This window comes from Podarcis cretensis, assembly GCF_951804945.1.
Source record: "Podarcis cretensis genome assembly, chromosome: 11".
NCBI classification, from domain to species: Eukaryota; Metazoa; Chordata; class Lepidosauria; order Squamata; family Lacertidae; genus Podarcis; species Podarcis cretensis.
The window spans coordinates 66021148-66044992 of NC_137180.1; the positions used below are offsets into that span (position 1 = coordinate 66021148).

The 23845-nt window shown below is 50.5% G+C and overlaps 1 protein-coding gene across 5 annotated transcripts in view; it reads left to right on the plus strand.

Annotated features, from left to right (window-relative positions):
* LOC307226186 (phospholipid-transporting ATPase ID-like) overlaps positions 1-23845 on the plus strand; it is a 74730-nt gene that overhangs the window by 35774 nt on the left and 15111 nt on the right. For all 5 annotated transcript variants that reach the window (XM_079994728.1, XM_079994729.1, XM_079994726.1 and 2 more), the window contains 12 exons: positions 1828-1910; positions 7766-7924; positions 9128-9216; positions 10101-10297; positions 13125-13333; positions 15081-15124; positions 15519-15684; positions 17390-17578; positions 18661-18776; positions 19655-19819; positions 21990-22101; positions 23256-23361. In XM_079994728.1, coding sequence (XP_079850854.1) covers positions 1828-1910; positions 7766-7924; positions 9128-9216; positions 10101-10297; positions 13125-13333; positions 15081-15124; positions 15519-15684; positions 17390-17578; positions 18661-18776; positions 19655-19819; positions 21990-22101; positions 23256-23361 — 1635 coding nt within the window. The remainder of the gene's footprint in view (positions 1-1827; positions 1911-7765; positions 7925-9127; positions 9217-10100; positions 10298-13124; positions 13334-15080; positions 15125-15518; positions 15685-17389; positions 17579-18660; positions 18777-19654; positions 19820-21989; positions 22102-23255; positions 23362-23845) is intronic.

Here is a 23845-nt window from a genome sequence, read left to right on the forward strand (position 1 = left end):
TGTAATCTCTAGATCCTTGTCCTCTACCAGGAGTTTTAGACATTGAATTTCGGATCCATTTGGAGATTTTTGTATAACAGGAGTGATAAATACTGAGCATATATCCCCATAGAAACAGCAGAGTAACAAGGCATGAGAGACAGTTTCTACCTCCATCAAGCCGCAGGGGCAGACTCGTTCCGCGTACGGTTTACCCTTGAATCTGCCCTGCAATAAGGCAGGTGGCAGCACGTTGAATCTAGCGAGGGCAAATGACCGTCTGTATTTGGGTACTGCTGTTTGGTTACAGACTGGACTGGATTAAAGTGCTCTGCTGCCCCAGCACAACAAATCCACCTCGAAAAATAAATGGACTTTTTGCAGTTAGGAAAGCGATAAGGAAATGCATTGAAAAGTATGGAAGGAATCAAACAAGAGTTGGAAATGTAAAGAGAAAGAACGTTCTTTTTACCAAATGTCGTGGTCTTGTGGTAAGGTCAAAGCTTACTGGGAAATGATATACAATGAATTGAAAAGGATATTTAAAATAACTTTTGTAAAAAAAAAAAACCCAGAAGCTTTTTTTGGGGAATCATAGGGATAGAACTACCTAAATGGTATAGAAATTTATTTGTGTGTGCTAGAATGCTACTTGCCCCAAAGTGGAAAGTGGAAAGAAGTCCCAGCAAAGGAAGAATGGATATAAAAACTTATGGAATATGCAGAAATGGCAAAACTTACCGGAAGAATAAGAAATCAAGATAACGAACTTTTTATAAAAGAATGGAAATGGTTTATCAAATATTTACAGATAAATTGCAAATAGATAAAAACATTGGCAGGATTGTTGTAATAAACTGCCATTTTATATGAGTATATATTTAAAGTAGATAATTAAATGAGCAAATTAACTGAGCTTGGATATGCAGAAGATGTTAAAAAATTAACTTAAGGAACCACAGGAAGGGGGGAAGGAAGTCAAACTTTGCAATGTTAAATTGATTATAATATTAATGAAATGTATAAACTTGAAAAGTATAAATAAAAACTTTTAAAAAAGAAAAGTATGGAAGGAAGGAAGGAAGGAAGGAAGGAAGGAAGGAAGGAAGGAAGGAAGGAAGGAAGGAAGGAAGGATTGTTAGAGCGATGTACAAGCATCCCACAAGCAAAATGGAATGAATGCACATTATTGCATAATCTCCCTGCAAATGAAGCCAAACTAACGATCAGTAAGGACTGGATACCAACTTCTGTCCAAACTTTGTGCAAAACAATCAGGATGAATGCTCAAGAAAAAGGTTGTCTGGATGATGGCTGGCAGTCAGCAGCCATTGTGCAAAGCAGGATCATGCTGGGGACCCTCATTGCAAGGAGCAGGATGCGGCCAAATTGGGAGGGGGGGCACGATCCACCAGTCAGCTGCAGGAACTCCAGACCGATACTGATGAATTGGAAAAATAAAAACGTGGCTCCCTTCTATGATTGGAATGAAGACTTATACAAGCTCACAACGTAGGAACAACTTGCACATAAACACAGACTTGCCACAGACAAATTAAAGGATACATTTGGAATCCATTCTTACAAATACTGTAATAGGTTAAGATCTGGTGAAGTACAAAGAACAACCTTGTAAAGTAGAGAGTTTGGGGTCCCCTCCCCTTTATTTTCCCTTCTACACGGGTTCTCTTTCTCTTTCTCTCTCTCTCTTATTTACGTCTCACAATGTTTAGTGCACATATAATTATGCACTTTCTGAACTTTCAATAAAATAAGGGAGAAAAGGGAACTCAAGCGTGAGAAGGGAGGACCTTGGTGGTTTTGCGTCTGATCCAATTCTCATTGCAGGGAAACCAACCTGAAAGTGAAGCAAGCCTTGACCGTCACGGCTGAGCTGGGAGAGGATCTGCAGGCGCTGAGCAGCTTCGATGGTGAGTGCCCAAGGGAGGAGCTTGGCAGCCCCACAAGCAGGGGGGCTGGGGAGCCCGGGGGGGGGCAGAAGCTGAGCTGCAGGTGAGAGGGGCTCCTGACGCTCCAGCCAACAGGGGGTGGCTCTGCTGCTCTTCGATGCACACATGCTCCAGATGGTGGGTTTTTTTGGCATCAGAGGCAAACCACAAATGGTGCCCCTCCCCACCAGGGAATTCCTGCATTGCTGGGGGTTGGGCTAGATGACCCTTGGGAGCCCTTCCAACTCTACAGTTCTGTGATTCGAGTGTCTACACCAGGAGTAAGAAGCGGAATCAGATCAACCTTAAGCCCGTGGTTGAAGTGGGAATCCATCTAGAATTGGAAGGAACCCCGGGGGCCACTGTGGGCCAGGGGACCTGGCGCTGGACAGCTCAGATTTGGGGGAGCTTTGCCTGAAGATGAGGAAGGGAAAAGCAACTCTTGCAGCTCAGCCTTGCTCTGCAGAACAAAAAGGACTTAGGATGGGGCAGGGAGGCCCATGTGGTTTGGGGGGGGCCTCATCCCAGGGCAAGGCAACTGCCCTGTGCGAGGTCTGCGGTTCAGTCCTTGGCAGAAACTGTGCCAATGAAGGGACAGGAGAAGGTGCAGCGCTGGGCAAGGGGGACAGGTGGCCTTTTTTTACCTAAGGCAGTTTGCGTGTTCATATGCCAGAAAAAAAAAATGAGTTCCTGTACGCAGGCTGAGACCCTACCTGCCTGCGGACTGTTTGGCCAGAGTGGTGCATGCTCTGGTTATCTCCCGCTTGGACTACTGCCATGCGCTCTACATGGGGCTCCCTTTGAAGGTGACCCGGAAACTACAACTAATCCAGAACACGGCAGCTAGACTGGGGACTGGGAGCGGCCGCCAAGACCATATAACACCAGTCTTGAAAGACCTACATTGGCTCCCAGTACGTTTCTGAGCACAATTCAAAGTGTTGTTGCTGACCTTGAAAGCCCTAAACGGCCTCGGTCCAGTATACCTGAAGGAGCGTCTCCACCCCCATCATTCTGCCCGGACGCTGAGGTCCAGCGCTGAGGGCCTTCTGGCGGTTCCCTCATTGTGAGAAGCAAAGCTACAGGGAACCAGGCAGAGGGCCTTCTCGGTAGTGGCGCCCGCCCTGTGGAACGCCCTCCCTTCAGATGTGAAGGAAATAAGCAGCTATCTTATCTTTAAAAGACATCTGAAGGCAGCCCTGTTTAGGGAAGTTTTAAATATTTAATGCTGTACTGTTTTTAACATTCAATTGGAAGCTGCCCAGAGTGGCTGGGGAAACTCAGCCAGGTGGGCAGGGTAATAATAATAATAATAATAATAATAATAATAATAATTCTTGGTGCAGATCCCTCCGTCTTCAGGGGCCTGGAGGTTCCCAGGGATATTTCAAAGTCTTTGCTTAGCAGTTGTTGGGTTTTTAAAATGTCCTTTTGGCAGGCATTTTAACCCCAGCAAAATCCCTTGGACGGGGTGGTTTTTTGGGCCACTGCCCAGAGTTTCCCCCTCTCATTCCTGGGCTGTTGGCTTGACCCTTCCATTCCCTGTCCAAGGCTTAAACAAGCGATTTGCAGATGCCACATTTTCTCCGGAGTCTGGGAATAAACAATGGGTGTGAGGCCAGGATGGGGTGTGTGTGTGTGTGGATGACCTTTTGCATCTGTTTTTATCGCTTTGGTTTTCTGGTGCTATTCAGGGAAGTGGAGAGGAAGCAATATTCTGGGATGGAGGCAGCTCTTCCCTGAATGCTTTGAGGCAGAGAAACATGGATCACTTTCTGCCCCTGGAGGGGACGCTCTCTCCAGCGTTGCCTGAAGCTGTAGGGGTTGTGCCAGAAGGTCAGATTGGCCCACCAACCATTTTTCAATATATATTAAAAATATATATTTCAGCAGATAACGTCATACAGAAAAATAATGACATATCCCACCCGACACCGAAAGCTGGTGCTTGGACAGTCTGTACCAAATAACATCCCAGAAACATAATAAGCTATTATCCCAGACTTCTATCTATAGAGAAGGCAATGAACAGTTTCAATGAAGCAAAAAGTTTTATAATGTGAGCCTCCATTTTAGCCATGCACATGGCCAAGCTGTGCCAATCACTTACAAAGGAGTCTTTGGGCTTCAAGCTTTGTGCCAATTTTATTTTATTCTTTAATTCTTCCGTAAGTGCTCTTTGACATAGTTTATTGTTCCAATGATCAGAGAAGCCCCTTTGGGGGTTCATCCAGACTTCTACCTCTCCATTGCTAGAAAGCACGGATCCAGGCAGTTTTCCTCCTGCCCTGTACCTTCCAGCCACCGGTCTGAGTTTTTTTGCCCTTGTCCCCCACTTCCCCCCAGAAAGCCTGCTCTTCTGCCCATCTGGAGAAAAGCCAGTTGCTGTTCGTTCCAATTCAGCGCCAGAGCACAGATTTTCCTGGGGGAAAGCAGTAGCAGTGTGAATGAGCCCTGAGTTCTTCCATTATCAGCCTGGCTACAAGCAGAAAGAGAACTAACTAGAGTTTTGAGCTGCAAGTTAATTTTGTCTCCCGTGAAAAGATTGAGGAGAGCCAGATCCGGACATTTTGTCCAGCAATTGCTTTTTTAATTGGACAGATTCTTCCTCGCAGAACCGAGCCACTTTCCCACATGGCCACCCCACAGCATTCTGCACCCCCTCCAGCCGTTTGGTGCGTAGGAGGAGCTATTATGGGCTACCCGTATAGGCGGGTGAGGTGCCATTTTCGCCCTATTTTAAGTGCCACCTCTTTTGCCGAGGCCAATTTAAAAGGAGGCATCATCCACGTTGAGGCCCACCCTTCTGCACTGATAGCAACCTGCCATTCAGCTTCCTTCAACCACCTGCCTTGTGTTGTCTGAAGCTGTTGTGCAGGGATCCTGTACACCAGAAAGTCAAATTAGCCCTTTGGACATTTCAGTCCTGGACTCTCGAGGGATCTCAGCAGTGACCCAGAAAACATGAACCATTCTGTAGGTGGTCTGAAGCCAGCAGTTTGGGGACCCTGTGTGCCTCCAGATGGAACTGAATCCCACTCCATTCAGCCCTGACCATTAGTCCTGCTGGCTGGGGCTGATGGGATGCGGGGTCCTAAAAGCACCTGGACGGGAGGAGCTTTCTGCATGCAAAGGAGATGCTCTACCCTTGAGCCACAGCCTCTGCCCCTTTGGCACAATCTGGCACACTAGTGGGGGAGAAAACAAACGGTGATATTTTGTGCCAATGATATTTGGAAATGCAGGGTTAAAGTGATAGAATTGATTCCTAGAGGAGGAGGAAAGGGACAGAGACCATAGAGAAGGAACTGGGTACAACAATTGACACAGGTCACAGCTGGCCAGAAATGTTACTGAGCTGGCGCACAACGCGTCAACTGCACCTGGGGAAATTGCACTGCTATTCCATTCTGTGTGCATTTAAGAAAAACTGGTTTTCTGAGCTCTGGTGGGAAAATGTAGGAGAGGGATGTTTGGATCATGATGAGTGAAGAAAAGTGTGGCTCTTCTGCAGTGGCGTAGCGTGGGTTATCAGCACCCGGGGCAAGGCAAGTAATTTGCGCCCCCTAACCCGTGCATTTGCGCCCCCTAACCCGTGGATTTCCCTAACCCCCAGATGTTGCGCCCGGTGCGGCCGGCCCCCCCTGCACCCCCCACGCTACGCCACTGCTCTTCTGCAGTAAATGCCCCGTGTGACCGTAGGAATCTCAACATGCTGTCTCCCGCCCAATTTGAAACTATACTGGACCCTGCTTAGCTCCGCAAAGGTGCCAGCAGGTCTATTGCTGCCCCACTAGGAGAAAGCCAAAGAGGTCTTCCCTGCGGAAGCTGCCCAGGATGGTGGAGCACTTTGTGTGCCAGGCATGGGGGGGGGGGCAGAAGTTTGCCTAGAATTCCTTGTCTCCCCACAGAGATGTCTTGCGCTGAGTGGCACCTGGTGCCTGGTCATGTGTGCTCACACAGGACCCAAGCCGGGCGTTGGCATGGGTGCCTTGGCTTGTCCGCAGGCTGGGGGTGGGGTGGGGGTGGAGAGGACCCTGTGTTGCTTTCTGCCTGTTTCTTTCCCTCACCCCCCCTTTCTCTTTGCAGATCTTTGCTCTCTTTGCTTCTCTTCCGAGTCCTTTCCTGCTTCACTTCACCCCTCTGGGTCCTAGTCCCACTCTGCCCTCTGGCCTCGCTTGCACCCGTCCGCCTGGTGTTCCTCGGAGAGTGGGTATGCCAGCTGTGCAAGAGGAGGGGCAGGGCTGGCCGGGTTGAGGAGATGGCTGGCAGCTGCGGGCGCTGGGCTCCCTTTCCTTGGAGATGGAGAGAGGCTTTGCAGCTGCCTCCCGGGAGGGTCTCCAGCCCAGCCCCCTGCCCTGCACACCTGCCCCTTGGACAGAGCCAATGTTGTACTGCCCCGGCACCAAACGGGGGGGAGCTACCAAGGTGGGGGGGGCAGGGTGCAGAAACCCCACCTTCTTTGGATGTTGCCATGCTGACCCCCCTGGGCTGCTGTTTGGGGTGAACCCGAAATGACTCTTACAGAGCCCCCTTCTGGCATGTGGCTAAGGCAAGGTTACTGGACGTCCCTGTTTCCCGGAGACAGTCCCCAGATTTACAAATCAGTCCCCTGGCAAAATCCTGTCATTCCGACTCATTTCAATGGATTCATTGAAAAAAATCTGGTAACCTGAGGCTAAGGACACACAGGCCCTTGACCCTCGGTGGAGTGTGGGGTGGCCTCACAGCCTTTGCTCTCCTGATGCTGATACTGTCAGCAGGCAGAGCTGCATAGAATCCTAGCTCTGTAGTGCTGAAAGAGAACCCCGAGGGTCATCTAGCCCAACCCTCTGCAGGAATCACAGGTTTTGACCTTTAAAGCCCTTTGTGGCTTAGGGCCCTTATATTCACGGGACCGCCTCTCCTGGCATGCCCTGCAGAGGACCTTAAGGTCCATGAATAACCATAGTTTAGAGGTCCTAAGGAAGTCAGGGCCTTCTCAGTGATGGCTCCGACCTGGTGGAATGCTCTGTCCCATGAGGCCAGGGCCCTGCAGGATTTAACCTCCTTCCGTCATGCCTGTTAGACAGAGCTATTCTGCCTGGCCTTTAATTTGAATTCAGCCTGATCTTTTATTTCCCTTCTCTTCCCTCCTCCTCCCCTTTTATGAAGTTTACCTGCTCTGGGACCCCACAGCTAATTCTCCCCTGGTCTCCTCGCTGGCCCAAGGACTAATTCAGCCAGCTAGCCCTGGTGACTATCTAATGCTTATTGGATGGATTTCCCCAAAATTGATTTCTGAACTTTGAATTTTATGGTTATTCATGTTTTTATACTGTATTTTATGCTGCTTCTATGTTGTATTACAATTAAGTGTTTTAAATTTGTTGTTAGCTGCCCTGAGCCTGGTTTTCTGAAGGGCGGGGTATAAATAAAATTTATTATTATTAATATTATTAATATTATTAATACTATTGTCATTTGCTGTGAGAGGGCAAAGAGCACCTGAGCTCACCTGAGTGCCTTCTGGGCAGCTGCTGTTCCTAATGGGGAGAAGAGGAAACGCATCAGAGAGAGTGCTGGCGGTGGACCACCGAGGCCCGAGTTCAAATCTCTGCCTGGCTATGAAGCTCATTGCCAGGGACTGACCCTCAGCCTTGCAGGGTGGCTGGGAGCAAAAAGGGGGAGGCCCTCCGGCCCCCTCCCTGCTGCGAGCTCCTCTCTGCTCCTGGGTTTGCCTCCATCCCAACAGAAAGGGCAGTAGATCTGATGTCCACCCAGATCTCCAGGCTCGGCCTGGGACTCTGGCCAGCAGTGGACGGTGCCGACTCAGAGCGCCTGTTCTTTGCCTGCAGGCGAGATCAAGTGTGAAGCACCAAACAACAAGCTGGACAAGTTTATGGGGACCCTCCTCTTCAAGGGGGAGAAGTACGCCCTGGACAACGAGAAGATGCTGCTGAGGGGCTGCACCATCCGCAACACGGACTGGTGCTTCGGACTGGTCATCTTTGCAGGTAAGAGCAGGTGGCCGAGAGAAGCAGGAGGAAGGGACCAAACGTCTCTGGTGTAACCATGTAAAAGCCCCTCTCACTGGGATTGGGGGTTTGTGTCCTCTAGCTCTCGAAAGGGGTCTTTTGCCCACAGCTGGGGGGCACAGAAAAGAGCCTGGCTGGTGTCCAGGGCCAGATTGAGGTTTGAGGAGGCCCTCAGCTCATGAAGGTCATGGGGCCCTTTCTAGGTCCAGCTGTCCTTTGTCAACAACAAATTGTCTCTGATTTTATGTGTCAGATATATGCTATATGGTAATTTATGGACTTAATAGGTCCATACACAACACAAAACACTGTTGCTGTAAGTAGGTTTTATTTTATTTGTTTTTTCTCTTATGTTTTGGAAATGTACATACAGTTTTTTCCCTTTAATTTTTTTGGGGGGGCCCTAAGCTATAGCTTGTTTACCTTATACCTGAAGGAGCATCTCCACCCCATCTTCCAGCCTGGACACTGAGGTCCAGCTCCGAGGGCCTTCTGACGGTTCCCTCATTGCAAGAAGTGAGGTTACAGGGAACCAGGCAAAGGGCCTTCTCAGTGGTGGCTCCTGCCCTTTGGAACACCCTCCCATCAGATGTCAAGGAAATAAACAACTATCTGACTTTTAGAAGACATCTGAAGGCAGCCCTGTTTAGGGAAGTTTTTAATGACTAATGTTTTAATGTATTTTTTATATTTGTTGGAAGCCACCCAGAGTGGCTGGGGAAACCCAGCCAGATGGGCGGGGTATAAATAAAAAAAGATTATTATTATTATTATTATTATTATTTCCGGCACTGCTTATGGGGCTGCCAAGCGCCTCCCTTCCCTAGATTCCTGCATTTCAGGGGTTGGTCTAGATGAACCTCAGGGTCCCTTCCAACTCTGCACTGCTATGATTCTGCAAAGCACCTGCATCTCCCACAGGGCCCAGGATGCCCAGAGCCGATCCCACCTGGTGGCTTTGTGCAGTGGGGTCCCTCTGCCCCTTCTGCAGCCTGAAAGGGGGCCGACTCTCGCAGGTGTGTCTGCTTCTCCTTTGGGCAAAATGCTGCCTGCCTTTGCCTTCCCTCAAATCCATCAATGGCTGCCATTTGTCAGGGTCTCCTGCCTCCCAGGAGGTGCTTTGATCTGGAAATTAAAATCCGACCGTGCAACAAAAAAACAGACTTTTGTTTCAACTGCCAGGGCCAGACACCAAGTTGATGCAGAACAGCGGAAGAACCACGTTCAAAAGGACCAGCATTGATCGCCTGATGAACTTCTTGGTGCTGGTGGTGAGTGCGAACGGCGGCTTCACTCCATCTCTCAGGGCATGAGAATAGCAGCAAAGGGGGCCACGCATGGACTTTATTCATAAGAGACTCAGAAATCAATTATTCCTTCCCTCCTTCTTTGCAAGGACCAGGCAGCAACTAAGGTTCCTCACATCAGTAGATGGTAGATTTAGGGAGTAGGGTTAGAAATTTACTGGCATGGGGGGGGGATTATTTCATGGATTAGCTATCTTTTTTTTTATTTAATCATTTTTATTTGATTTTACAAATACAAGGTTATAAAAATCCAGACATAAATCCATATACAGAGATTCCCCGAGTCTCACGACTTCCCCCCACCCCCTCCATGGGGTCCCATTTTAAACATTTACAACTGCATATTCTTCCATACTCTATCTTTTATCTCAATCCATAATGTCCATAGTATTCGTTAGACTACAAGTGAAATCAAAATCCTGTCAGTGTTTCCTTCCTTCTGCTTACAGAAGTCTCATAAATAACTGATAATTTTTTCCCATTCTTTTATAAAGTTTTTGTCCACTTAATATCTGAGTTTTCCAATCAGTTTTGCCATCTCGGCAGAGTCCATCAGCTTGGTTTGCCATTCCGCTCTGGTGGGGACTTTATCTTCTTTCCACCTCTGGGCTAGTAACATCTGGGCAGCTGTTGTTCCATACACAAAGAGACTTTTATGCTCCTTTGGGATATCGGCGCCTCTGATTCCTAATAAAAATGCTTCTGGTTTTTTTAACAAAAGTTATTTTAAACATTTTTTTCATTTCATTGTATATCATCTTTTGACAATGTTCTTTGACACAAACTCTGTATCTATACAGTGGGACATAGATGTTCTTCTGCTTTCTTCCCTCCCCTTTTCCTTGCAGATCTTTGTTCTTCTGGCCGCCATGTGCTCGGTGCTGGCCATTGGCAACAGCATCTGGGAGTACAAGAGAGGCTCTGCCTTCCAGGTCTACCTGCCCTGGCCGCACGACGTCCACTCGGCCTTCTATTCCGCCTTCCTCATGTTCTGGTCCTACGTCATCATCCTCAACACGGTCGTGCCCATCTCCCTCTACGTCAGGTAAGTGGGGGGGGGGGAGGCACGTGTTCTGCGCCAGCTCCCAAACGGCCCATTTTGCACCGCTGTGTATGTGTATGTGTCTTTGTCACGGTCCGGTCTACGGGCGATCAAAGTCCCGGCTGAGGACGTCGGGACTGGAGGCAAGATGGCGGAGTGCGAGCAGGAATGGGAGTCCAGAAGCCAGGGGTCTGAGGGCCAGGAAGCAGGGAGTCACAAAGTCAAGGGTCCGAGGGTCGAGAGCAGGGAACCACGAAGCCAAGGGTCCGAGGGTTGAGAAGCAAGGAGTCAAGAAGCCAAGGTCCGAGGATCAGGAAGCAAGAAGCCAAACTCACCAAGGCAGGAAGCGTGTTGCTGTGGCAAAGAGCCAAAGGGAAATGCTGACCTTATATCCCTTCCCAGCTCTTGCCACCAGGCCTGCGAAGCCCTACTGGTCACAGAGCCTGGCTCCTGCACACACTCCTGACAGTCTTCCCTACTGTCCTTCGGTGAGACGTTTGGCATTCCAGTCCCAAAGGTGGAGGGCTCAAGAGTCACAAGCCATCGTGTCCTCATGCGCCTCTACCCTCACGGGGTCTGGTCTGGCAGGGCAGATGTGGCGATGGGGACTCCATGTGCGGCCACACTCAGGAGCATTGGGAAAGGAACGGGAAACGAGACTGTCAAGATTGTAATACCGTTGTAGTGGTACCTCTGGTTACGAACTGAGGCCCGTTCATAACCGGAAACTGTTCTTATCCTGCGGCTCGCTTTCGCGAATGGTGCCTCCCGCTGCATGCACACCTCTGGTGTGTGATTTCCACTCGCATCCTGGGGCAAAGTTAGCAACCAGCAGCACCTACTTCCAGGTTAGCGGAGCTCGTAACGTGAAGTGTGTGTAACCAAAAGCGTTTGTAACCAGAGGTACCACTGTATGCAAATCAATGCTGCGAATGCACTTGGGATTGTATCTGAAGTTACTTCTACCCAGACCAGAGCCGTTGCGATGACTCGCTCGGCTCCATTAATATCAATAGGTCTACTCTGAGTAGATGGAACATTGGCTACAACCCACTGTGTACAGTTCTGGTTGCATTGCCTGAAAAAGAATATTAAAAAGTTCAGAAAACGGCAACCCAAAGATCAAGAGGTTGTCATGACTCCTCTATGAGGAAGTCAGCGGTGGAGCAAGCCGATCAGGTGCCCGGGGTGGCATTCATGCCCTGCGCCCAGGGGCGGGGCCAACCACCCATGGGGGTGGGGCCAGCTGGGGCAGGATGCTCTGTGGGGCCTCCAAGGAGTCTGTCCGCCTCCTCCCACTCAGCTACCCTACAGCTGGGGGAGAGATGTGTGGCTGGGGCGCACTGCAGGCCCCACGGTGAGTGCTGCCCAGCATTTTGTCACCCCCTCAGTGATGGTACCCGGGGTGACCTGCCCCTACTGCTCCCTTCCTCCGCCACTGGAGGAAGCTACTGCATTTGGGATTTTTGAGTTTAAGGAAGAGGCCAGTCCAAGTGTGAGCTGAAAGGAGTGGGAGATGTCCCAGCATGCACTGCTCCTCCAGCCCGACTTTCGCTTTCTGGGCACCAATAAAGGCACCAAGGGGGCCAGCCCCCCCCTTCTGGCGTGTTTCCTCCTCTTGCCCAACCAGGGCAGGCAGTGTGCTCTGGCAGCCCAACCCTTGGGTGGGGGAAGGAGGAACCACCTCGTTGGCAAGGCTGGTGAGCTTTTTGAAGGAGCTCTGTGACTCTCCTTTGACTCCGTAATGATGGCGCTATGCCCAGGCTCCGACTCAGCCGCTTCCTTCTTCACAGTGGATGCGGCATCGCCCTTACGGTGGTACCTTGGTTCTCAAACTTAGTCCGTCCCAGAAGTCTGTTCCAAAACCAAGGCGTGCTTTCCCATAGAACGTAATGCAAAATGGATGAATCCGCTCCAGACTTTTGAAAACAATTCCTAAAACAGCAATTTAACATGAATTTTACTATCTAATGAGACCATTCGTCCATAAAATGAAAGCAATAAACCATGTACTGCAGTCACACAATCAATCTATCAGTAGCTGAACTGGGTTCCACACAGTCACAGAAACAAAACAAAAAAGCCGCAAAAACAAAAACGCAAAATAAATAGCAGAAACAGACAGACCTCAGTGTAACACTCAAATTGGAAGTGTAACACTCAAAATGGCGCACGTTCGGCTTCTGAATAAGGTTTGCAAAATGGTACACTTCCGAGTTTGTAGTGTTTGGGTTCCAAGTTTTTTGAGTACCAAGGCGTTTGAGAACCAAGGGACCACTGTACGTCATGGGGTCCAGAGAGGTGCTTGTGACTTCTGTGTCAGGGGAAGGTCAGGGGGTGAGGGAGATGGAGCCGAAGTCCCTGGCCAGACACCTAGGAATGCCTTTTCCTTGAGGGAGCAGCCGGTTCCGGCTTCCCAGCATGCGCTTGTGCTGCAGTTTATGGACTGCGTTTCTGTCCCACCCTCCTTCCTCCAAGTTGCTCAAGGGGGTGTGCAGAGTTCTCTCTCCTCTCTTTGGTCCTCGCATTAACCCTGCGAGGTAGGCTGAGAGACGGCGACCCTGGCCCAAGGTTGTCCAGGGAGCAGCATGCTCAAGTGGTGCCTGGAAAGCTGGCCTCCCAAATCCTAGCATGGCGTTCTAACCACTGCACCGCACTGCCTCTCTGTGTGCACAGGCTGCACACGGGTCACCCGCTGATCCCCCCCCCCCCCCGGAAGCAGCATCTTCAATGGCCTCTTGCAGCTTGCAAAGGGACCCCAAGCGCCAGGAAGCTTTTTCTGCCAGGTCTCCAGCCCATTCCTTGGTCTCCCCTCCTTCCTCTCGTTCAGCGTAGAGATCATCCGTTTGGGCAACAGCTTCTACATCGAGTGGGACCGCAAGATGTACTACCCCCTCAATGACACCCCTGCCCAGGCCCGGACCACCACCCTCAACGAGGAGCTGGGGCAGATCAAGTACATCTTCTCCGACAAGACGGGGACCCTCACCCAGAACATCATGGTCTTCAACAAGTGCTGCATCAACGGGAAGATCTATGGTACGGGGCGCTCTCCAGGGGCTGCTGCATCCGTTCATCTCTTTGAAATAATTTTTATTTGATCTTACAAGTGTAAGATTATAACAATATAAAATACATATCCATATTTAGGGAGTTCTCCCAATCTCTGCACCTTCCCCTCCATGGCTCCAATTGTCAACTTTTTCGATTCCATATTGTTCCAGAATCCATATTTTATGTCACTCCATTTTGTCCATAGTATCTGTGTTACTGCAATCCTGCTAATGCTTTCATCTGCTTACAGCTGTCTCCCAGATATATTGTAAATTTCCCCCCATCCTTTATTAAAGCTTTGGTCTTCTTGGTTCCTGAGCTTAGTTTGCCATTCTTCTCTGCTAGGGACTTTGTCTTCTTTCCATCTCTGGGCTAATAACATCCCTGCGGCTGTCGTTGCATACATTAAAAGTCTTTTTTGCTCCTTTGGAATATGGACCCTTTGCCAGCCTGCTGTCGTCCCCCCCCCCCCCCCTGAGATTTTGTTCATCCGTTAGTCCCAGTCAGCATGGGTGGCTTGGGGGAAGGAAAGATGGTTCGGATACTTCAGCTGGTGTAGAATTCAGCGGCCAGGTTGCTCACCGGAGCAAAATAGTTTGAGCATATTACACTAATCCTTGTCCAACTCCGCTGGCTACCAATTAGTTTCTGGGCCCAATTCAAAGTGCTGGTTTTGACCTATAAAGCCTTAAGCAGCTCAGGACTGCAATACCTCAAGGACCGCCTCTTCCCATATGAACCTACCTGGACCCTGAGATCATCTTCTGTGTGCCTCCTTCGTGTGCCTCCTCCTTGAGAAGTCCAGAGGGTGGTAACACGAGAACAGGGCCTTCTCTGCAGTGGCTCCCCATCTGTGGAATGCTCTCCCTAGGGAAGTTCGACTGGCGCCTTCATTGTACACCTTTAGGCGCCAGACAAAAATGTTCCTTTTTAACCAGGCCTTTGTTGATCTGTTTGACATCCTATACCCTTTTAAATGGGTACACGGGGGCACTGTGGGTTAAACCACAAAGCCTAGGACTTGCCGATCGGGAGGTCGGCGGTTCGAATCCCCGCGACGGGGTGAGCTCCCGTTGCTCGGTCCCTGCTCCTGCCAACCTAGCAGTTCAAAAGCACGTCAAAGTGCAAGTAGATAAATAGGTACCACTCCGGCGGGAAGGTAAACGGCGTTTCCGTGCGCTGCTCTGGTTTGCCAGAAGCGGCTTAGTCATGCTGGCCACATGACCCGGAAGCTGTACGCCGGCTCCCTGGGCCAGTAAAGCGAGATGAGCGCCGCAACCCCAGAGTCAGCCACAACTGGACCTAATGGTCAGGGGTCCCTTTACCTTTTTTACCCTTTTAAAATGTGGCTCTTTTCGGTGTGGGTGTGTGTTATTGGGTTGTTGTTTTTATTCTGATTATTTATGTTGTGATCTTTTCTGTGAACTGCCCTGAGACCTCCGGGTATAGGGCGGTATATCAATTCAATAAATAAATAAATTCAATAAATAAATAAAGTGCCAATACAGGAACCATTCAGACCTTCTGGAGCCCCACACCTGCACCTGTTTTTCAATGCCGTCCTGGTGTCTCACCTGCTTCCCAATGGGCAGTTGTAGATCCTTGGCCAGGGTCCCAAAGGTGCCCGGGTGCCCCTGTCGTCCCGCTGGCACAAACTGGCCCAGGCCCGGAATTCACAGCCAGGTGTGCGTTTGTTGTCATCTCAGCTGGGCTCTGTGCTTCTCGCCCACAGGAGATGTCTTTGACTTGGACGGACAACGGGTGGAGATTACGGAGGTAAGGGGCTGCGAGGGGGCACAAAGGGTGGCAGGCAGGGCCAATGGGCATTGTTGTGGTTCCAGCCCTGCCCGGCACTTGCCAGGACGTGTCCCAGTGTTGCGGCTGAAGTGGACAAAAGGAATTTCGACTCCCCCCCTTGTGCCTTGAGCTTCCCTCCTGGAAATTTCCTTCTTCCTTTCCTCTCTCGGGGGAAGTTCTGGACCTTCTGGGTCAAGGCTGCCGTTGCCCTGGAGTTTGGCAGGCTGGTCCCCAGAGCAACCAGCTTCCTGGGAAGTACGAGGAGCCTCTGCGTGGTCTTTCATGGTCTTTCTCCAGCCAGAAGGAAGGAAGGCAGATGAGCCCAGAGAAGTTCTCATAGTGGCAACCTTTCTCTCGCCCCCCCCCCTTTCAGAGTACCCCAAAAGTTGACTTCTCCTACAACCCCCTCGCTGACCCCAAATTCTCCTTCTACGACCAAAGCCTGGTGGAGGAAGTGAAGGCGGGAGATGTCATCACCCACAAGTTTTTCCGCCTCCTTTCTCTCTGCCACACGGTGATGCCAGAAGAGAAGAAGCCAGGTGAGGGGGAGGGGGGAGCTGTGCCTCCTGCCTTGCAGGGGGCTGGACTAGATGTCCCTCAGGGTCCCATTCTGCAATTCTGTGGGGAGACAGCACCTCTGGCCCAGAGCAGCGGTGTGGCCTGTGGGGAGAGGAGGGGACCTCGCCTGGGGGTGCTGTGCTGGGGGGCTCTTGCGGGTTGGACTCTGAAGGTCCCATGAGAACATAAAAAGAGCCCTTATGGGTCAGAAGCTGCGCCCTGTTCTCACAGGGGCCAAGCAGAAACCCGCAAGCAGGATCCGAGCCAAAGAGCAGTGATTCAGAAGAAGGAGGCAGAAAACATGGTAGCCACCCGTTGTCTTCTCCTCCAACATGAATTTGTCTAACCCTCTTCTAAAGCCATCCAAATTGGTGGCCATCCCTGCCTGCAGTAGGAGGGAGTTCCACGGGTTAGCTATGAGCTCACTCACACTTCTGCTTGTCCTGCACCTTCTAAGCATGGGTTTTGCCTTTGCCCTGGAGAACCTGACAGTAAGAGCTGTTCGACAGTGGAATTTGCTGCCAAGGAGTGTGGTGGAGTCTCCTTCTTTGGAAGTCTTTAAGCAGAGGCTTGACAACCATATGTCAGGAGTGCTCTGATGGTGTTTCCTGCTTGGCAGGGGGTTGGACTCGATGGCCCTTGTGGTCTCTTCCAACTCTATGATTCTATGATTCTAACCTGCTCTTTAGTGCTAAATTGGAACAAATGGCAGCCTGCTGATGGCTGTTTGTTCCGATTCAGCACCAAAGATGAGGCTTCCCCCGAGGAAAGCAGGGAGGCAAACGGAGGTGTGGATCAGCCCTGGGTGCTGCATGAAGAAGATCGACGTATAAGCCAAACAAGCTGAAGCTTAGGGGCCCACTCTCTTGGGGGCCCAAAAAATGTAAAGGAAAAAAACTGGATGTACATTTCCAAAATATAAGGGGGGGGAAACAAATAAAATAAAACCTACATAGAGCAACCATGTTTTGTGTTGTGTAGGCTCCTATGATGTAAGTCCTGGGCCCTAGCTGCTAGCCTGCTCCCTAAAATATCACTGGTTTGCTCCTTTCTATATATAGAGTGCCCACATTCTGCATGGACTGGTTGCAGGGCTGTGCAAAGGGCTGAATTATGAGTCTTTGTAACTTGTGTTTCTAAAGGAACTTTTGTTATTGCCAAATGCCAATGTGTTTGCATTATTAAGTTTTTTATGAATAAAAATCATTTTAAGTTAGAGCTTAATAATGATTTCACTATTAATATACTTCTTCTTAATTGTATTTCAGTTCAACAATTACTTTGATAAAATACATATTTTGTTATGTGCAAATGACTTGAGATACCTATTAGGTTCATAAATTACCATATAGCATCTATTCAACACAAAAAAACAGTGACAATTTGTTGTTGACAAAGGACAGCTGGACATAGAAAGGGCCCCATGAGCTTCAGGAGCTGAGGGCCACATCAAACCTCAGTCCGGCCCTGTCCTGGCCTCGGGGGTCTGGCTCCCGCCTCCTGCAGAAAACCTCTCCCTGCTCCCCTTTGTCCAGGCCAGGCATCATTTTAGGAACTTTAAGGGCGTCTCTTCTTGGCCGCCTGTTCCCTCAAGACTCCCGAATCGGTTGCTGCGCTTGGGACTTTTCCGCCTCCCTCTTGCAAGTGACGCTGCCTCTCCCCCCCCCCCCTTGCCCTCCCTGGCAGGTGAGCTGGTCTACCAGGCGCAGTCTCCGGACGAGGGGGCCCTGGTGACGGCCGCCCGGAACTTTGGCTTCGTCTTCCGCGCCCGGACCCCAGAGACCATCACCGTGGTGGAAATGGGGAAGACCATCGTCTATAAGCTCCTGGCCATCCTGGATTTCAACAATGTGCGCAAGCGGATGTCTGTCATTGGTGTGTGCCCCCTTCCTCCCCTCCCCCAAACCCGGGCCTCGCCTGCGATTGGTTCTCAGGGAAATACTCTGCACATGCCCGGGTCTCCTCTTTGTGTCCTGGTGGAGTGGCTCTTGCTGAGTTGTTTCCACCAGCGTCAACCAGCTGGGCAGACTTTTTCGACGGGAGTTTGACTGAATTGGTGCAAAGCGATTTCCACTACCTGCTCGCTATAGAAAAGGAACTTCTAGGGGGCTGGAGTCTTGCAAGAGCTCCAGTTCTGACACCCTTGGAGGGACTGCGTGAGAAAACCCCAGAAGAGAGAGAGATGCCATGCCCTACAGTTAAGAAGCTTCTGCCCATTGGCACAGCTCACTCAGTGTGGTCTGCAGTGACAACGGGCAGCAGTCGTCCAGGACCTCAGGCAGGGCTCCTCCCCTTCTGCATGCCAAGCAGATGCTCTGCTGTTGAGCCGCTCTGGCCCTTCCATCCAGGAAGACTAGATCTTTGAAGGAAGGGGGATGAAATATACTCGGAGTCGAGACTGGATTTCATGCTCTTTATTCAGCTCACAGTGGTGAGGGGGAATGGAAGTTCCTCCAGAATGTCTGCTTTATGTACATTATTTACACAATGGGCCCCACGTGATTGGCTAATTCCGGGATTCTCCTGTAGGCCAATCAGGTTGCGGATTCACTTCCACCTGGAGCTGGTTTGGGTGGCTCCTGTGGACCAATCAGACTGCTGCATTCTGAATCCTATTGTTCTAGGACCAATCAGACTGCTGCATTTTGGATCCTATTCAACTCAATACATGTTGTTGTTGTTTAGTCGTTTAGTCGTGTCCGCCTCTTCGTGACCCCCTGGACCAGAGCACGCCAGGCACTCCTGTCTTCCACTGCCTCCCGCACTTTGGTCAAACTCATGCTGGTAGCTTCAAGAACACTGTCCAACCAGTTGGCAAAGACAACTCAATACATAATAGGGGACAAACCCTCCCGCCAGCCATCTCTGACTCTCTGCCTGCGTGTCGTGTGTCTGTCCAGGGTGGGGAGCGATTCTGGGCACCCTCTCATTTTCTGACCTTCTTCCCTTCTTCCCAGTGCGTCGCCCCGACGGCAAGGTGACCCTGTACTGCAAAGGGGCGGACACGATCCTGTACGAACTCCTGCACCCTTCCTGTGTACCTCTTAAGGAGGAGACTACCGAGTACTTGGAAGTAAGCTGGCAGCAGAGTTTGCATGCAGAGCCTCCCCAGAGCGATGCCCTTGCGGCTTCATCTTCACCCCAGCCCACCCCCTGGGGGCTTCGTGAGACACACAAAGAGGGAGCTTTAAGAAGGGGAGTCTCTGTGGAGCTCCTTTCCCCTGACCCCTCCTGTGCTCAGTTGCGTCCCTGAAGGACCAGGTGCACAGCCTGGGAGTCATTTTGAACTCACAGCTGTCCATGGAGGTCAATTCTGTGTCCAGGGTGGCTGTCTGCCAGCTCCATCTGGTATGCAGGATGTGACCCTCCCTGCCCGCAGACTGTCTCGCCAGAGTGGTGCATGCTCTGGTTATCTCCCGCTTGGACTACTGCCATGCGCTCTATGTGGGGCTACCTTTGAAGGTGACCTGGAAACTACAACTAATCCAGAATGTGGCAGCTAGACTGGGAACTGGGAGCGGCCTCCAAGACCACATAACACTGGTCCTGAGAGATCTGCATTGGCTCCCAGTACGTTTCCAAGCACAGGTCAAAGTGTTGGTGCTGACCTTGAAACGGCCTCTGTCCAGTATACCTGAAGGAGTGTCTCCACCCCATCGTTCACCCAGACACTGAGGTCCAGCTCCGAGGGCCTTCTGGTGGTTCCCTCATTGCGAGAAGCAAAGCTACAGGGAACCAGGCAGAGGGCCTTCTCGGTGGTGGCGCCTGCCCTATGGAACGCCCTCCCACCAGATGTCAAAGAGAAAAATAACTACCAAACTTTTAGAAGAAATCTGAAGGAAGCCCTTGTTGTATTTTAGTGTTCTGTTGGAAGCCGACCAGAGTGGCTGAGGAAACCCAGCCAGATGGGCGGGTATAAATAATAAACTATTATTATTGTTGTTGTTATAGGAGTTTGCAGGGGAAGGTCTCCGGACGCTGGTCGTGGCCTACAAGGACCTGGAGAGGAAGTCCTTTGCCGACTGGCAGAAGCGTCACCACGAAGCCAGCACAGCCCTGCAGGACCGAGAGGAGAAGCTGTCTGAGCTGTACGAAGAAATCGAGAAAGACCTGATAGTAGGTGGGGGTGCCCAGGAGGGAAGCCAGGCGCTCAAGGCTCAGACACCGAACAGGAGCAAATAGGGATTGGTCAGCCAGGGTGAGGGTTGGCTGAGATTGCTGCCTTGCAGGGGGTTGGACTAGATGACCCCTGAGGTCCCTTCCAGCGCTACAATTCTGTGATTCTATCAGCCTTGCAACTTAAGCGGCTTGGAATGCCGTTGTTACTTGTTTATTTTAATATTTCCGAGTATTTCTAAACAGTCAACCCATTCAAAAAAAGAATCATGGCAATGAAGCATAACATAACAAGCAGGCTTGCTTTCTCTTGCTCCAGAGGTAAGGACCCAAAGCAGTGGGTTCGAGTTACAGGAAAGTAGAGCCCTCTGCCTTTGGTGCCTTCCTGGCTTTGCCTTTCAGATGCTGCCTGATTCTCGCTGCCCCAGTGGAGAGATGTCCTTCTTCCCCCTTTCAGTGTGTGCATCTCTTTTCCTTTTCTGATTTTCCACTCATTAAAAAGCTCTTTGTTGAGCCCTGGGGCTGGACTCGCAATGATGCGTGGCTCCTTCCTGCTCCTGCATTTTAAGAGTCCATGTGCGAGCACATTTGCAAGCGCCTTCCTGAGCCGCCTTCATCTGGGACGCTTCCCTGGAGCCCCACAGGCTGGCGGAATGGAGCCAGCCAGGGCTCCGCTGGGCCAGATTGTCTTCTAGGAGGTCATAAGAACATAAGACCAATGGCTCATCCAGTTCGGCATCCTCTTCTCATCGTGGCTGAGCAGCTGCCTGTGGAAACCTACTGTTATAAGAAAAAACTGCTCCTTTATTCCTTATGGGGTACCCAAGAGCCCGTATAGAGTCCTAAAATAGGTTCCCTATTGGTAGAAGAAAAATAACAGATGCAAACCAGAGAATATTGAGAAGCAAAGCAGCTTGTAAGCCTGATCTTTATTAAACTGTTGCAACAGGGTGCTCTCCCCACTCCCACGCAGTTCTTATATAGACTTTTGAAATTGCCTCCCCTGTAGCTCAAGACCACCCCCCAAAACATCATTCATACATCACAGAAGAAGGCTGTCCCCAGCAGAAATTTGAGAGTGTTGCTTCTCTCCTGTCTGCCAGGATACCTGATAAGGCCTTATCAATTGCCTTTTCTGGTAGACTGACCATTCCTTTGAGGTGGTAAATACTGTTGTTGTTGTTGTTTAGTCGTTTAGTCGTGTCCGACTCTTCGTGACCCCATGGACCAGAGAACGCCAGGCACTCCTGTCCTCCACTGCCCCCCGCAGCTTGGTCAGACTCATGCTGGTAACCTCGAAAACACTATCCAACCATCTCGTCCTCTGTCGCCCCCTTCTCCTTGTGCCCTCCATCTTTCCCAACATCAGGGTCTTCTCCAGGGAGTCTTCTCTTCTCATGAGGTGGCCAAAGTACTGGAGCCTCAGCTTCACAATCTGTCCTTCCAGTGAGCACTCAGGGCTGATTTCCTTCAGAATGGAGAGGTTTGATCTTCTTGCAGTCCATGGGACTCTCAAGAGTCTCCTCCAGCACCATAATTCAAAAGCATCAATTCTTCGAAATACTATCCATACACAAATATGCCCTTAAGACAGGATCTGTAAGCGAAAACACAATGGGAAGGCTTTCCCCATTTTCCTCCCTTACTGCAAAGAAATAGTTGAGGTTGCTGGGAGAGTCAAAATGCTTCAGGATTGTTCTTCTTTACTGTTTCAGACACGTGGTTTATATACTTATGTATGTGTTTGCCTTGTATATTTATGAACATTTATTTTATATATGTATAGGACCTTAGAATTCGTATAACACTACAAACTGGATTTGAGCCACAGTTTAACCCTGCACTGCGTGATGAAGGATTTTTCTTCCATCCATCCTGAATCTTTCAACCTGTCCTTCCATGTTCCATGCTTAGAAGGCAGGAGTCTGAGTGGTTTTTTGTTTGCCTCACCACTTTCCCCAGAAAACCTGCTCTCTAGTGTTGAATCAGAACAAACATCAATCCACAGAAAACGCAGCAGTCATTTGCTCCAATTCAACTCGCTATAGGGCGGGTTTTCCTGGAGGGAAGCAGCAGGATAAGTGAAAGTCTGGGTGGGCCCCGAACTTCACTGGGTGTCCGTTGGTCACCCCTTTCAGAGCACCCCTTTGTGACCCCCCCCTTTCTGCAGTTACTTGGTGCCACGGCCATCGAGGACAAGCTGCAAGACGGTGTCCCACAGACAATTGAGACCTTGGGGAAAGCGCAGATTAAAATCTGGGTGCTCACTGGAGACAAGCAAGGTACTGCCAGAGGGGGAGATGACACACTGCTTTCAGCCCCCCCCCAAAGAACAGCTGGCAATTGATTCTGCCCCCTTCTGAGGTGCATCCCAGAATCCTTTGTAACATCACAGGGTGGAAAGAACACTGCAGCACCTTCTCAATTCATGGGGGTGACTTTGGGCCTCCTCTGCTCCCTGCGCAGTGGGGCAGAACTCCCTTGATCTGCCCCTGGGTGAGAAACGCCGGGTGGGTGAATCTCAAAATGGGTAAGGCTGGCCTCCTTGCTCCCCCCAGCCGTAAGTCATCCTGGAGTTGTCTCAGCAAATGGGAGGAGCTGGGAAAGAGAGGTGGGCTTGGAGGGGCCAAATCCGAGGAATGCGCCAAGGAAACTACGCTGAGAAAATCAGGATCATAAGAGGTCTGAGAGAAGCAGAGTAACGAGAGAGGAGAGCAAAGACAACAGGAGCAAAAGAGAAAGAGACAAAGAGCACTGAAAAGTTAAAGCCCTTTATAGCGAGCGCAGGGGGGATAGACGTGGTTTGAAGCACAGGCAAGAAAAATGAGATGAACTGCAAAGAATCCATTTGAAGCATTGCCAACACACATTTAACGCCCATCAGCTCCCCCAGAGAATCCTGGGAAATGTAGTTCTCCCCTCCCAGAGCCACAGTTCACAGCACCCTTGCAAACTACAGTTCCCAGGCTTCTTTGAGGAAAGCTGTGAACTTCAAATGTGTGTTTGAAGCATCTCCAGTGTTTGGGTGGGTTTTCCAAAAGAAGTCCAGCAAGGCCATCTCCAAGCTGAGGTGAGAAGGAGAGTGAGCTTCAGGAATCCCTGGGCCAATGTCAGGGTGCAGGAGGGGCTCTTGCCCTCTGCCTGGCCATCCGGGATGGAGGGGGGCCCTCAGGTCAGCTGACCCAGCCTGAAGGGTCCATCTCAGGCAGAGGCATTGCCACGAAAGGGGAGAATGAGAGAGGGAGAGTCCGTCCCCCAAGGGGCCAGGGGTGGATCCCTCCTGGCCCTAACGCTGGTCGCGTGATGGGGGGCATCTCCTCCTTCCGTGGAGCTGCTGAAGCAGAAGTTGGGTGGGCCTCTGCCAGAGATTCCCGCCTTGCAGGGGCCTCGACTAGGGGACCCCCTCCCACTCTGCCATTCTGTGATCCTTCTCCAGAGACGGCCGTGAACATCGGCTACTCCTGCAACATGCTCTACGACGACATGAAGAACATCTTCTTCATCCAGGGGGACACCTTTGAGGAAGTGCGCCATGAACTCAGGTAAAGGCCTTCTCCGCCCTGTGCGAATGTTCAGGGAGGCAGGAGAGGATACAGTGGTGCCTCGCAAGACGAAATTAATTCGTTCCGCGAGTTGCTTCGTCTTGCGATTTTTTCGTCTTGCGGAGCGCGGATTCCCCGGGTATTAACGGTTTTACGAAAAAGGAAGCAAACCCGCAAGACGTTTTCGTCTTGCGAAGCAAGCCCATAGGGAAATTCGTCTTGCGAAGCACCTCAAAAAATGGAAAACCCTTTCGTCTAGCGAGTTTTTCGTCTTGCGAGGCATTCGTCTTGTGGGGCACCACTGTATATTCTTTATTAACATCCTTCCTAATTTGCGCTAGCAAGTTCCTTTACTTGGCAGAGTTTCACATTCCCCTTTTAAACACACAGTGGGTAGCTGGTTGCAGGCTTGTTTAAGCCTCTTAATATTAGATTCCTGGTAAGTCCCCTTATATCCCTCTTAAAAGAATAAGCACGCCACCAT